Source organism: Microtus pennsylvanicus, chromosome 2 (assembly GCF_037038515.1).
Source record: "Microtus pennsylvanicus isolate mMicPen1 chromosome 2, mMicPen1.hap1, whole genome shotgun sequence".
NCBI classification, from domain to species: Eukaryota; Metazoa; Chordata; class Mammalia; order Rodentia; family Cricetidae; genus Microtus; species Microtus pennsylvanicus.
In genome coordinates this window covers 105,819,100-105,831,313 of record NC_134580.1, presented here as the reverse complement: position 1 = coordinate 105,831,313, position 12,214 = coordinate 105,819,100, and the positions used below count along the sequence as shown (strand labels likewise).

Sequence of the window (12,214 nt, the reverse complement as noted above, 5' to 3'; positions counted from 1 at the left end):
CATTGACACTGGTAACGTGGAAGCTGATTGCATAGTGACTTGATAACATCATGTGTACTGGGATAAACAAAATATTAAAGGCAATTGTCTATATTCGTTCATTTATAATGTGTCATTACAAATTTTCTCTTTATCATTTTAAAATAAAGTTACCAGAAAGCTTAGTTATTCAGCTGCTAAGGAAAACGAACAGAAACAGATGACACCAACTCAGCTATGATACAAGGCAATGTCTAATGTCAAACAAGAAATGTGGAAGAAATGCGGAGCCTATCCAGAAATCAGGGCAGTCTTTATTATTATTATTATTAAAGATTTCTGCCTCCTCCCCGCCACCGCCTCCCATTTCCCTCCCCCTCCCCCGATCAAGTCCCCCTCCCTCATCAGCCCGAAGAGCAATCAGGGTTCCCTGACCTTGCAGCATGCTGCTCCCTTGTCTTACTCATGCTTGGGGCGGGTCTTATACCAGCACTGCGACATTTGATCCTTTCGCCTTTCCGTAGTTCACTCTACATTCCTCCTTGCTGCAATGGCGGACGTGTCAGAGAGGACGCTGCAGGTGTCCGTGCTAGTGGCTTTCGCCTCTGGAGTGGTCCTCGGCTGGCAGGCGAATCGGCTGCGGAGGCGTTACCTGGACTGGAGGAAGCGGAGGTTGCAAGACCAGCTGGCGACAACTCAGAAGAAGCTGGACCTGGCCTGAGCGCGCGCGGCGGCCCAAGCCCTCCGGGTCCTCACTCCCCAAGTCCCACGCGGCCCGGATCCGGTGAGCCGCGCGACCACACGCCCGGGGGAGTCGCCTTTGCACGGCTTGCAGAAATATTGTTTGTTCCTAGACCTCAGAGAAAATAGTTTGGTCTTCTCTAGATACTTACTCTTCGGGTGTTACAGCGAATGTTTTACCACGTGCGATGCGTTGCACCGTAACATTTAACTTCGAAATGGAAAATACTAGGCAGAAAAAGGGGGAGGGCGGGACAACTGTGAAGTATTTCACGCCCCAGCCTACCCCACCCCCGAATTCATTTTTAATGTGGCTTTGAAGTTTTTGCAAACTTAAATTCTTTTTTTTTAAATATTTATTTATTATGTATACAATATTCTGTCTGTGTGTCTGCAGGCCAGAAGAGGGCACCAGACCTCATTACAGATGGTTGTGAGCCACCATGTAGTAGTCGGGAATTGAACTCCGGACCTTTGGAAGAGCAGGCAGTGCTCTTAACCTCTGAGCCATCTCTCCAGCCTGCAAACTTAAATTCTAAATCTTAAGTTGTTGGTAGAAAAAGTGGATGTCAGTAGCCTTACGTTTCATAGCTATCTGTAGTTTTCTTATTGTTCATGGTTTACTGTCACGGTACAGTAATTTGAATTTAAAGATTGTGTGTTACTGATTTTTTTTTTCTTTCTTTTTCAACAGCTTGTCGAAGATGGATAAAAAGCACTGGAAAGAAAGCATTTCTTCTTGCACTTTATGACTCTATTTTTAAAATAAAAAGATTAAACAACCTTGAATCTTTTCCCTCCTCACAAAGGAAATGAATATTTTGCCTACCATTCAGTTTGCTGCAGCAAAAGATCTGGAGCCTGAAAGTAGAGGCCTTAAGGAATCTTTCACATCCTCGGTACAGCCTGGAGGCAGCTCTGATCCAGGGACCATTCTGTGTTCCTTTTCTAGATGTAGTCAGAAAAGATAGGAGCTATGGCAGATGACTGAAGTAAACATTATAGATATTTGCACTTTGAAGAATAAAAGTTTACTACAAACGTTGAGTGTAAAAACTCTTTATGTCTAAACATGGAATGTATGTGTGAAAGAGAAACCTTTGAGTAGAGCTTAATGATAAACGCCAGTCATAACGAGTGCCCAAGTTCCGGGCTGTTTATTTATAAGATGCATTTCTGATGTGCTGTCCTCATTTTTAAGAAAATCAGTTTTGAGGTAACCCAGACCCAGAAATTATCATATGTACTCATAAGTGGTTTTTAAACAAAGCAAAGAAAACCAGCCCACAAATCACAACCCCAGAGAACCTAGACAACAAAGAGGACCCTAAGAGAGACATACATGGATCTAATATACATGAGAAATAGAAAAAAACAAGATCTCCTGAGTAAATTGGGAGCATGGGTACCATGGAAGAGGGTTGAGGGGGAGGGGAGAGGCAGAGAAAAAATGTAGAGCTCAATAAAATCAATAAAAAATAAGCAAAACAAAAGAAAATCAGTTTTGTGTCTCAGCACTTTAACATAAGAAAGTTCATTCTTCAGGAAAACCCCACTGCCCATTTTTCTAGGGTTATTGTGCCTTTTTATTTCTAACTTTGTTCTTATTCTGTGAGTCCATTAAGGGCTGAGATGTTGGCTCTTAGAGCTCCATCCTGTTTAGTTGGCTGAAGCTTTTTGGTCAATATTCCTCACCGAGACTTAGTTGAGGATCTTTGCGGTAGAGTAAGTAGGAAGGTGATGGTATTCATCTGTGTGGGGACCAGAAGTGCCTACCTATATTGCACTCTGCCTTTTCTTTTTCCTCATGTATGTGGAGTATGTGCCTTCATGTACATATGTTCACATGTGTACGAGTGCATGTGTGATTATGTATGTAGGTATAGACCCAAAGTTGGTCAGAGGGACTGCCACTCCACTTGGTACATACATAGTCACTTTTGCAGCAGGCATTTTAACCATGGATCCATCTCTCCAGCCCTCCCCTTCTTTAACCAGAGGCCCTCACTGAAGCTGGGAATTTGTATTTGGCTGGTCTGGTCTCAGCACTTGTGTTACAGACTGCCCTGTCCACCTCATCTTTTTACCTAAATGCTGGGTGTTTGATGCCAGATCTTCCATGTGTAGTGGGCATTTTCCTAATTGAGCTCAAAAGGCTACATGACTGGGAGGCCTTGCCCTTGTCCCCCATTCCCACTTCCTTGCTAAAAACCATTAGATTACATTCCTAAAGCTAGCCACTAAGATCTATGTAACACCCTACTCTGTGTTATACCCTCGGTACAGTTCGCGCGCCAATGTACCTTACACGAGTTGGGCAAGTGCCTGGAGATTGAAAGAACACACAAAGAGACCTGGGTCATTTGAAAGGAGATCAGCCGAAAGCCGTTTATTCAAACTTGGGGAAATCCTTATGTACCTAACTGCTGCACAAGGACCTCCGCCCAGGCAGCTGGGAAATTACCATACCATCAATGGAGTCAATGCCCTACAGCTAATCACCAGGCGGGGCAGAAGGAGCACAGGAACAAACAGAATGCTTTGTCAGCTGAACAGAAACTGTCTTCAAGATGAACCCCAGGAACAAGGGTAGACCCGAGCCCTACAGGTCTATTTCCTTATTTGGTCACTTTCCCCTGAGACTAACTACCATGATTCAGCTATCAAGTATTGAAGTCCAGCAGCAATCAAAAGCCCCCTTTAACATGCCAGTCAAAATTGAACACCTCATCTCAACATGTAGTTTCCTCTTTTTACCCTTACAAAGTGCCAATTGCCTAAGAGCCAAGTCTGTCTCCTCTCTAACCAGAGGCAGTAGTCCTTCGTCAGCCCCGCGTCCCCCCCCCCCCCACCCGGCCAGGACAAATACCCCTCCCTTTTCCTGTGAGAACTTCATCTGATACTGGTCCCTTTAGAGACATCTCTCCAGCCCCAGGGTAGGGGAAGTTTTGTAGTCTTTGAGGCTTAGTTAGTGTGTGTTTCATTTTGTCCCAAACTGAAAATTCGAGGTTAAACTGAGTTGTGACTGGACCAGCTCTACCTCTTGGCCTGTTCCTCGAAGACCTGGTATTTGCAGTAGTTTTTGTTATTTTAAATTTTATTTGTATGAGTTTTACCCAAGTGCATGTCTGGGTACTACATCATACCTGGTACCTGTAGAGGCCAGAAGACAATGTCAGATCCCCTGGAACAGGAGTTACAAAGTGGTTACAACCTACCATGTGGATGCTTGGGATTGGACCCGGGTCCTCGGCAAGAGCAATTAATACTCTTAACCATTGAGCCATGTCTTCAGCCCTCTTTTCTCATTGCTTACATGCAGCATCCAGATACACTCCTCCTTTTGTGTCACCTCTGGGCATCCCTCTCTAAACATGTTGGTGTTCTATGCCATGCTAATCTTATTTCCTGACACTACCTGTTTGTGTTGTTACGTCCTCTATGTCCCTAACCTTGTAGTGGACCATTCCCCTTCGACATTACTTGTGTCAACATTTCTTTTCCTTCTACCTTCTCTGAAATGTATGAGGTTCCATTTTCTCCCACACGGGAAAACTGTCTTCCATGAAGATGGTACCTCTGTCTTAGTCAAACTGGAATCAGTAAAGTAGGAGCCAGAAGGCGCAATAACAGTCGGATACCTTGAGAATAACATACCAGATCGCCCACTGGTGAGCCTGGATCATCACCATTCCTAAGTCCTGGGTTGCTGTAGTGGATTTTGGGAATTGAATGTAGAGGGTTGAGTCTCACTCGGGAAATGCTACCACATTTCCTGTGAGTGAACAAAATGTGGGTATTCTTGAGAAATATCTATTTGCCCATAGGCTTGCTGCACAAGACAGAATAGCCACCCCCATAGAATTCAGGGTGGATCACATGAAAACTCTGGAGAGTCACCAGCAATATCCCAAAAGGCAAGAATTTAAAACCACCTCTGGGCCAAGTGTGATGGCACACACCTTTAATCCCAACACTAGGGGGAGGCAGAGCGGCAGGCGAATCTCTGTGAATTCAGGGCTACACAGTAGGCTATTTCGAAAATAAAACCGCCTAGAGGGTGACAGCAGGCAGCGAAACCCCTGAGTCCCACAAATCCCACAGGAAAGCTCTCGCAGCTCAGGAGTTTATTATAATTAAACTATTTTAAGAACTCGTTTCGCATGCGTCGGAGAGCTGTATAGAACAGAGAATAGTACGAGGTCGTGATAGGGACGAGACGCGCAGTCAGGGACTCCGAGGTACGTCTCCACCCCTAGGAATCCAGAGCAGTTGTTTTCAGGCAGTTTAGCGAATCCCGTGGCGCTGGGTGGCGGCGCGGGCTGATAGCGTCATCTATCTGAGCTCACGCGTTGGTTTCCCTGGCAACCGGCGCGGTCCCGCCGGCGGCGCCTAGGCCGATGCTCGCCCGGCGGCCGCGGGACCCGCTGCAGGCGCTAAGGCGCCGCGGGCAGGATCTAAAACTGCAGGTAGGTGTCGGGGAGAAGGGCTCCACATCCCAGCCGCTCGCCAAGACCCGAACGCCCGGCGGCAGCGTTTTAACCCCGCCCCCCGCCGGAGACAAAACCTCCAGAAAGCCTTGTGAGTCAGCTAACGACTCACCAACCCCCTCTCATCCTTCCCGCCCGAGTCTAAACTATCCAGTTCCACCCCAGTCCTGCGCCACTCCTTTGAAAGTCATCACTTTCTCAAAGGCAAGTGTAACAGGTGTCAACGAATAGACTTAATACCTGAGGTCCGATAAACGAGCCAAGGACAGGATATTAGTAATTTAAGAAAAGTTAATTTCAAGCCGGGCGGTGGTGGCGCACGCCTTTAATCCCGCACTCGGGAGGCAGAGGCAGGCGGATCTCTGTGAGTTCGAGACCAGCCTGGTCTACAAGAGCTAGTTCCAGGACAGGCTCCAAAACCACAGAGAAACCCTGTCTCAAAAAAACCAAAAGAAAAAAAAAAGAAAAAGAAAAAGAAAAGTTAATTTCAAAGGAAATCAATCACTTACAAAAGAGGTAAGATCTCAAAGATTTTACGTCAAAGCTCAGTGCTGGGGAAGACGTGATGGAACAGGCGATGCTCAGGTGTATAAGCTACATTTCTGGACAGCAGTTTGACAAGATACAGCAAACATTGATTCTCCTAGGCTGGCTGATTACATTTCCAGGAATCTACCATTTGTAATAATTTAAAATTGGGATGAATATATAAAAGTGTTCACCACATTTTTTTTTTTGCTTATAATGGGAAAAAACGGGATATGAATAAATGATCAGTATTGGGGGATGGATTAAGCTAATCCATAGATGGATTATTGTTATTACAGGGCTTCTCAGTTCTTGTCTTGAGGGGAAGGGTTTAGTGGCAGGACTCAACACTTACGCAGAAGTTTGTATAGCAAAATAAAGCATATCCTTCAGAGAGACTGGAGAGGGCCGCAAGAGCCGGAGACCAGCCTGGGCTTCTCCCATTGTAGATTGGAAACAAGTTTTAAATGACCCTCTTTCTCTCCTGAATCGTGGCTGACTGGACTCTCGTTTTGAGGTACTTATGATGATGATTCTGTAGAAATGCCCATGTGTGGGGGTGGGGAATGTCAGAATCACAATGGAAGCGTTATCATGAAGTCTGATTTTTTGGAGGACGGGGCACTTTGTTCTGGTCCATGTGTGGCAACTGAGAAAGTGTTCTGCCCTCCTTGGCTCTGTTACAACGGGAACAATCTAACTGCAGCTTCAGAATATTTAACCACAAAGGGGCATTCTGACTGCCAGGAGACACAGCTACCAAGACAAGGCTGCAGTTTCCCTTGGTGATGTCATTTCCTATTCCTTATCGACTTAGTACTGTCGGGTGGAATCTGATAGTGCTATGAAGAGATTTTTGCTAGAGCTTTTGGGGTTTGGGGGTAAATATTTGTGGTAAGAGATCAAGTTAGAAAAAGAATATAAGGAGCTGGGGAGATGGCTCAGTGGCTGAGAAAACTGGCTGCTCTCCCAGAGGCCCCTCATACAGTTCCCAGCACCCGCACGGTGGCTCACAGCTGTCTAACTCCTGAGGAGCTGATGCCTGATTCTGACCTCTGAAGGCACCACGCATGCATGTGGTACACGGCACATATGAAGGCAAATACTCACACACATAAAATAAATAAATATGAAAAGGAAAAAGGATGTAAAATGGAATACACACTATTTCAATAACATTTGCTATGTATAGTAGACAAACATATAGAAGGAAGCAGGACAGAATAGTATATAGGGCAAACTGCTAGTGGTTATTGTTTGCCTTTATATAATTTTTTCAAGGCACTAAATTCCTGTTACTCTTAAGAACCAAGGAAAGGGGGAAATGCTGTGATTATATTATAATCTCAAAAAATAAAAGAAGTAATAAAATAACCAAATAAATTACAATTAATGGATTGTTCATTTGTTTTCAGAAATTCTTATTTTATCTTAGTTTGATTATGTAACTCCGGCTGATCTGGAACTCAATAGATAGACCTGGTTAGCCTTGAACTCACAGAGATCCTCCAGCCTTTGCCTCCTGAGTGCTGGGATTAAAGGCAAGAATTATTACCAAGAATTTTTTTTCACTAAATAATTTATTTAATAATCTCTAACAGATTGAGAGGCTTACTGGAGTTCACAAGTCACACAGTTTTGGGCTTTTGTTTTAAAATTGCACAATTTTGTATGTTTTCATCATAAAGAAATACTTTTGAGAATATAGATATGATTAACCTGAACTTCAATGTTTATGTGTATTTAAACATCATCCTTAAATATGTATGTTTCCACTCTAGAGGCAGTGGGACCCGGGAGAATGGAGCCAATAACTCAGGTGGACTAAAGTCTCATGCCATAGCCAACTTCATTCAGAACATCAGACAGTTTATACTCTGGGGGGGGGGGTTCAGAAAGGTCACGTGAGGAAAGTTCTCAGGAGTTCAGGCTGTACACAATCACAAGGACAAGCTACACCTGGAGAAACGTGTTTCCATAGAGGCCTTTGAATAACCAAAGCTGAAATCGATTCACTCCTAGCCGCTACTCCTGGGAGGAGCCTGAGAACACATTCCAAGAGTAACTCCAACAAAACCAACTGTCAGAGACACCGCTTGGATAGTCCAAGCTGTGATTTTGACGATAGAGTATTTGGCCTCCTCCTCTAATGAGGCAACACAGGTGATTAGGGTGTGGACCCCGGAATCATCCTTTGCTAAGAGGAACTTAATACCAGGGTCAAGGGCACGGGCAAGTGAACCAGCACGTAGGTTCATTACCAGCCAGGTGGTGGCTTATGTCCAAGGTTCCCCTGGACATAGTATCCTCATATGTCAGTTAGGAAGACAGGGCAGAGTAATTGCGATTTTCCTCTCTGTTGTTTGAGACATTTAGGGTATGAGTGTAAACTGAGATCTTCCATTGAGCCAGAAAAACCATCCTGTGTCATATGAGTCATGAGGAGTAACTCATCTTTTCATAAGGATATCTTTATTTGTTTTCATTCTGATTTGGCCTACATGGCCGAAGCTGATTAGACCTGCACAGCCAGAGGCAGAAGCAGCAGGCTTCTGGCAAGTCTTATTTCCCAGCATGCGACTTACTTTGCTGGGATGACCTGTGCTCCATTCAAGGGAACTTCTTGAGCATGGACGTCCTTTCATGCAAGTGTATTATAAATAGAATTCATTTAACTTAAACATTCAATTTTTCATAACCAATTTTATATACCATATTTTAAATATCATTTTACATTAAACAAACTTTTAAGTTTACCTCAAACTTGTTTGCTGTTGGCATACTTGCTTTAGGCTTAATTTTGTCAACACACAGAACAATCTATGATGGGAGATAAAATTGGTCTCTACCTCCAAGCTTGTTTCTGGAAATGAATTACATTTGTAATAAGCATGACTGACCATTAATTTGTATATTTTAATTATCTTCAACAATATATGAGAAGTTAGTAACTTTTATAAAGTTGAAATTTTATAACTATCTGTTATAAAGTTTGAACCTTAAAAAAATTTAATTCTTGAACTTTAACCATAAATACAGTCCACAGAGAGACTGAGGACCTCATTGTTATGATCCTTTTATAGTGCGCACTTATAAAATGCCAGTTTTCTTTTCTTTTTTTTTTAAATATTTATTTATTTATTTATTTATTTATTTATTTATTTATTATGTATACAATATTCTGTCTGTGTGTATGTCTGCAGGCCAGAGAGGGCACCAGACCTCTTTACAGATGGTTGTGAGCCACCATGTGGTTGCTGGGAATTGAACTCAGGACCTTTGGAAGAGCAGGCAATGCTCTTAACCACTGAGCCATCTCTCCAGCCCAATGCCAGTTTTCTTATGTGACTCAGTTTCACCAAATAGCTAAAGCTTAACAAAGATAGCAAAACTATCATGGTTTTTTCTGTATGACCCAATTTTAAAACAAACCATCTTAGGAGCCTGGTGCTGCATCCTTAGTAAAAGGGGATACAGTGATAAGTAGAAGGACATCACATGATCACCTTAACCAAGATGGTGGTAAAGTTACACAGCAGGTTCACTTCCTGATGAGGTCACCAGCCAAGATGGCTGCAAGCCATCACTCCAAGGTGAGCCTGTTAGGACTCCTTATCTAAACAAGAGTTTAGACAAAACTTTTTTCTTCTAAAACGAGAGTTAAAGCCAGGTTACATACATAGTATGCTATAGCAAATCAAGATTCTCTAAACATCCTCCTTAAAGCGCAGTCAATGAACTTAGAATTCCTAAAGTACAGAAAGTTAAAGTCTCACCAAAAGTTTTAAAGATAGTAAATAAAAGTACGGAAAAGTGGGGAGAATTCAGAGTTACTCACCTTGCCGCTTGTAACCTCCCCAGGAATGCAGTGTTCCTTTCCCGGCTGTTCTGGGTTCCTCTCTTTTCCCTGTCACAGAATCAGGTGGCCTCCCTGACCCAGAATAGAGGCTTTGGAGGAAATTTAAAAACAACAACAACAAAACTTGGATCTGGAGTAGACGGGCCAAATTCCAACTCCAGAGCCAAGCTTCTCAGTAGAATAAACACATGAAACAATTTTTTAAATATTATCCATACCCAAAAGACATTTGAATCTTTCTTTGTAAGACTGGCCTGGTGACATACATCTCCATAGCCGTTTGCATGTGTCTGCAGATGGATAGACAACCTGAGGTGCTTTTACCCCTTAGCTCTTACAAGCAAGATGCAAGCAGGATTTTCCAGACTTGAGAAGACAGACATACAAGTAGAGGGGAAAAAGCATAAGGCAAAAGAATTTCATGTTATCTCAGGAATAATTGTAAAGCTGCAAGTTTGGAGGCTCAGCTGAAATTGTGGGCATTTGGGCTCTGGGTGTGGTTTTAAGCCAGAGCCTTGAGAGAGATTTACATGAGCTGGGAGTTTTGTGGGGGAGGAGGCCTTGCCCACACTACCATTCTGTTTTATGGAATTGTTTAAATCAGTTTAGATATTGAAATTCAAAAGTTCCAAATTTGGGTCAGCAATGGCCATTTGCCCAATGTATATGGAGCCAGATTTCCATTGAAGGTTGAAGAAGAATTGCCAGTTTCAATTCTATAGGAAATTTGGAATAGATGAGGGACCAAGCAAAAACGGATCAATATCCAATCACTCAGAGCATCTTCCACGTCTCAAAATGACCTAACACTTGGGAAGGGGTTGTCAGTAAGATGAGAGAAAAAGGGAAGAGACAGAGAGTGGAAAGAAAAGACAGCTTGAGAGAAGCAGGTGACCCTTCTCCCGGGGCCAGAGAGCATAGGAGAGCCAGGGAGGCTTGGTCATGGGTGACCTTGAGTAGCTAGTAGGTTGCTAACCTGGATTTCCTAACCCGGGTTTCGGGCATCATTATATTAGGTGATCTAAAGCAGCTGTAGAGCCATGGAAGGTGGAAGGATCGACTTGGACTGGTCTTAGGCGGGACCATGCTTATTCACAGCTAGGGAGCATCTTTGTCATTCATGTGTGCAGATGGCCAAAGGCCTACAGAAGAAGATGGCATGGGCCACGTCAAGATGGAAATAACTTCCGCAGGCCACAGGGGAAGCTGGGGAATGTGATCTTTCAGCAGGAAACTCTCAGTTGCCATTTTCAGGATTATTTGATCAGGAGACAGATTGGCTCAGGAGACCTACTCTTTAGATTAGATATATACATATATATAATTTGTGTATATGTGTGTGTATATATATATATTTGAGATTATAATTTCCCTTTCCTTCACCCCATCCTCCTGTGTACCACCACCACCCACCTCCTCTGCTCCCACTATCTTTCTCTTTTTGCCTCTTTTTCTTTAATCATTGTTACGTCTGTGAGGGTGTGTGTGTGTCCCTAAATATATAAATACAGCCTACTCAGTCTGTATAATGTTACTTGCATGTATACATTTTCAGAGCTGACCATTTGGTATTAGATGGCGTTGGTGTGCTCTTCCCTGGAGACAAACTATTCCTCCAGCTCTTAGCATTCCTTAGTTGTCTTCGTAGTTCTTCGTAGCTCTTCGTAGTTCACATCAGCATGTAGGTGCAGGAGTTGTGTTGTCGTGTATCGTTTGGAACGGGGCTCCACAACTCTGCGTTTTTATCTCGTGGTTTTCTGTAATGGTCTTTGGGTTGGAAAGAAGAGTCCGTGGTGAGGGTGAGAAGCCCTTTTACACTGTGTCTGGGAAGGACGTGTTGACAGTGTTGATTAGTTTTGCTGGTTCCCACAGCAATACCTGAAGGGAAAACCTGGTATCCACAGAACACAGAATCATCTGTCATTTGGGCCATGCCTTTGATGACGGCCCTGTCACTGGGGGTGAATTTTAGTAGCGCTCTGCTGGGCACCAAACACCAAGAATGAAAAGGGAGCTAATATGATTTTATGTCTTCCCCTCTCCAACACTGCCTTCCCCACGTACTCTGTAGAAAAGCCAAGGAAGTGTGCCTCTTTGTGGGTACTTAACAAAAAAGAAGTTTTTGTAAATTACTAGGTCAAGAGGAAGTCCTGGTATAGTCAAGACCGTGAACCTTACTTGACAGTAAGGAATAAACCAATGCATACGTAAGAAACACCTCAAAAGAACGGGGCCCAGGAGGCTTACACAGAGCCAGGCTCACCAACTCCCTTTACAGAAATGTTCGTGAGCAGGGCAACTCATTTGCAGTGGGAAACTGAGCAGGTTTGTCTCAGGAGAAAGGCAGTGAAGATCCCTTAGGGAGGAAGTAAAGTCACTGTTCAGGGTGGTTTGTCTTGATAAGGTTTGGGCTTCTAAAGCAAACACATCGCTCAGGTGCATCAAATGTGGGCTTCAGATCTGGGCATCTCCATGTGTGAATTTTGCATTAAGCAGTGAACTCTAGTTAGTGAGGCCAGTGGTATATTATTCGAGGAAAGTGTATTGATAACTTGCAAGGAAAAAAAAAACCTGGATAGATAAAGCAAACAGGCATAATAAGATGTTAATGACAGAA

The 12,214-nt window shown here is 43.5% G+C and overlaps 2 protein-coding genes across 3 annotated transcripts in view; both read left to right on the top strand.

Moving 5' to 3' along the window:
* The first annotated feature begins 496 nt into the window (after positions 1-496).
* On the top strand, positions 497-1,509 carry Mtln (mitoregulin). The gene is made up of 2 exons (XM_075962103.1): positions 497-763; positions 1,415-1,509. Exon 1 carries the CDS (start codon positions 530-532, stop codon positions 698-700), a length of 171 nt encoding a protein of 56 aa, XP_075818218.1. The 5' UTR covers positions 497-529; the 3' UTR covers positions 701-763; positions 1,415-1,509.
* Positions 1,510-5,072: 3,563 nt separating this feature from the next.
* Positions 5,073-12,214, top strand: part of Nphp1 (nephrocystin 1) — a 61,213-nt gene continuing 54,071 nt past the window's right edge. For both annotated transcript variants that reach the window (XM_075962100.1, XM_075962099.1), the window contains exon 1: positions 5,073-5,189. In XM_075962100.1, the coding sequence (XP_075818215.1) occupies positions 5,121-5,189 (69 nt within the window). In that variant the 5' untranslated portion in view covers positions 5,073-5,120. The remainder of the gene's footprint in view (positions 5,190-12,214) is intronic.

Coding starts and splice junctions, on each gene's coding strand:
- Mtln (XM_075962103.1), top strand. CDS start 530: ATGGCGGACGTGTCAGAGAGGACGCTGCAGGTGTCCGTGCTAGTGGCT.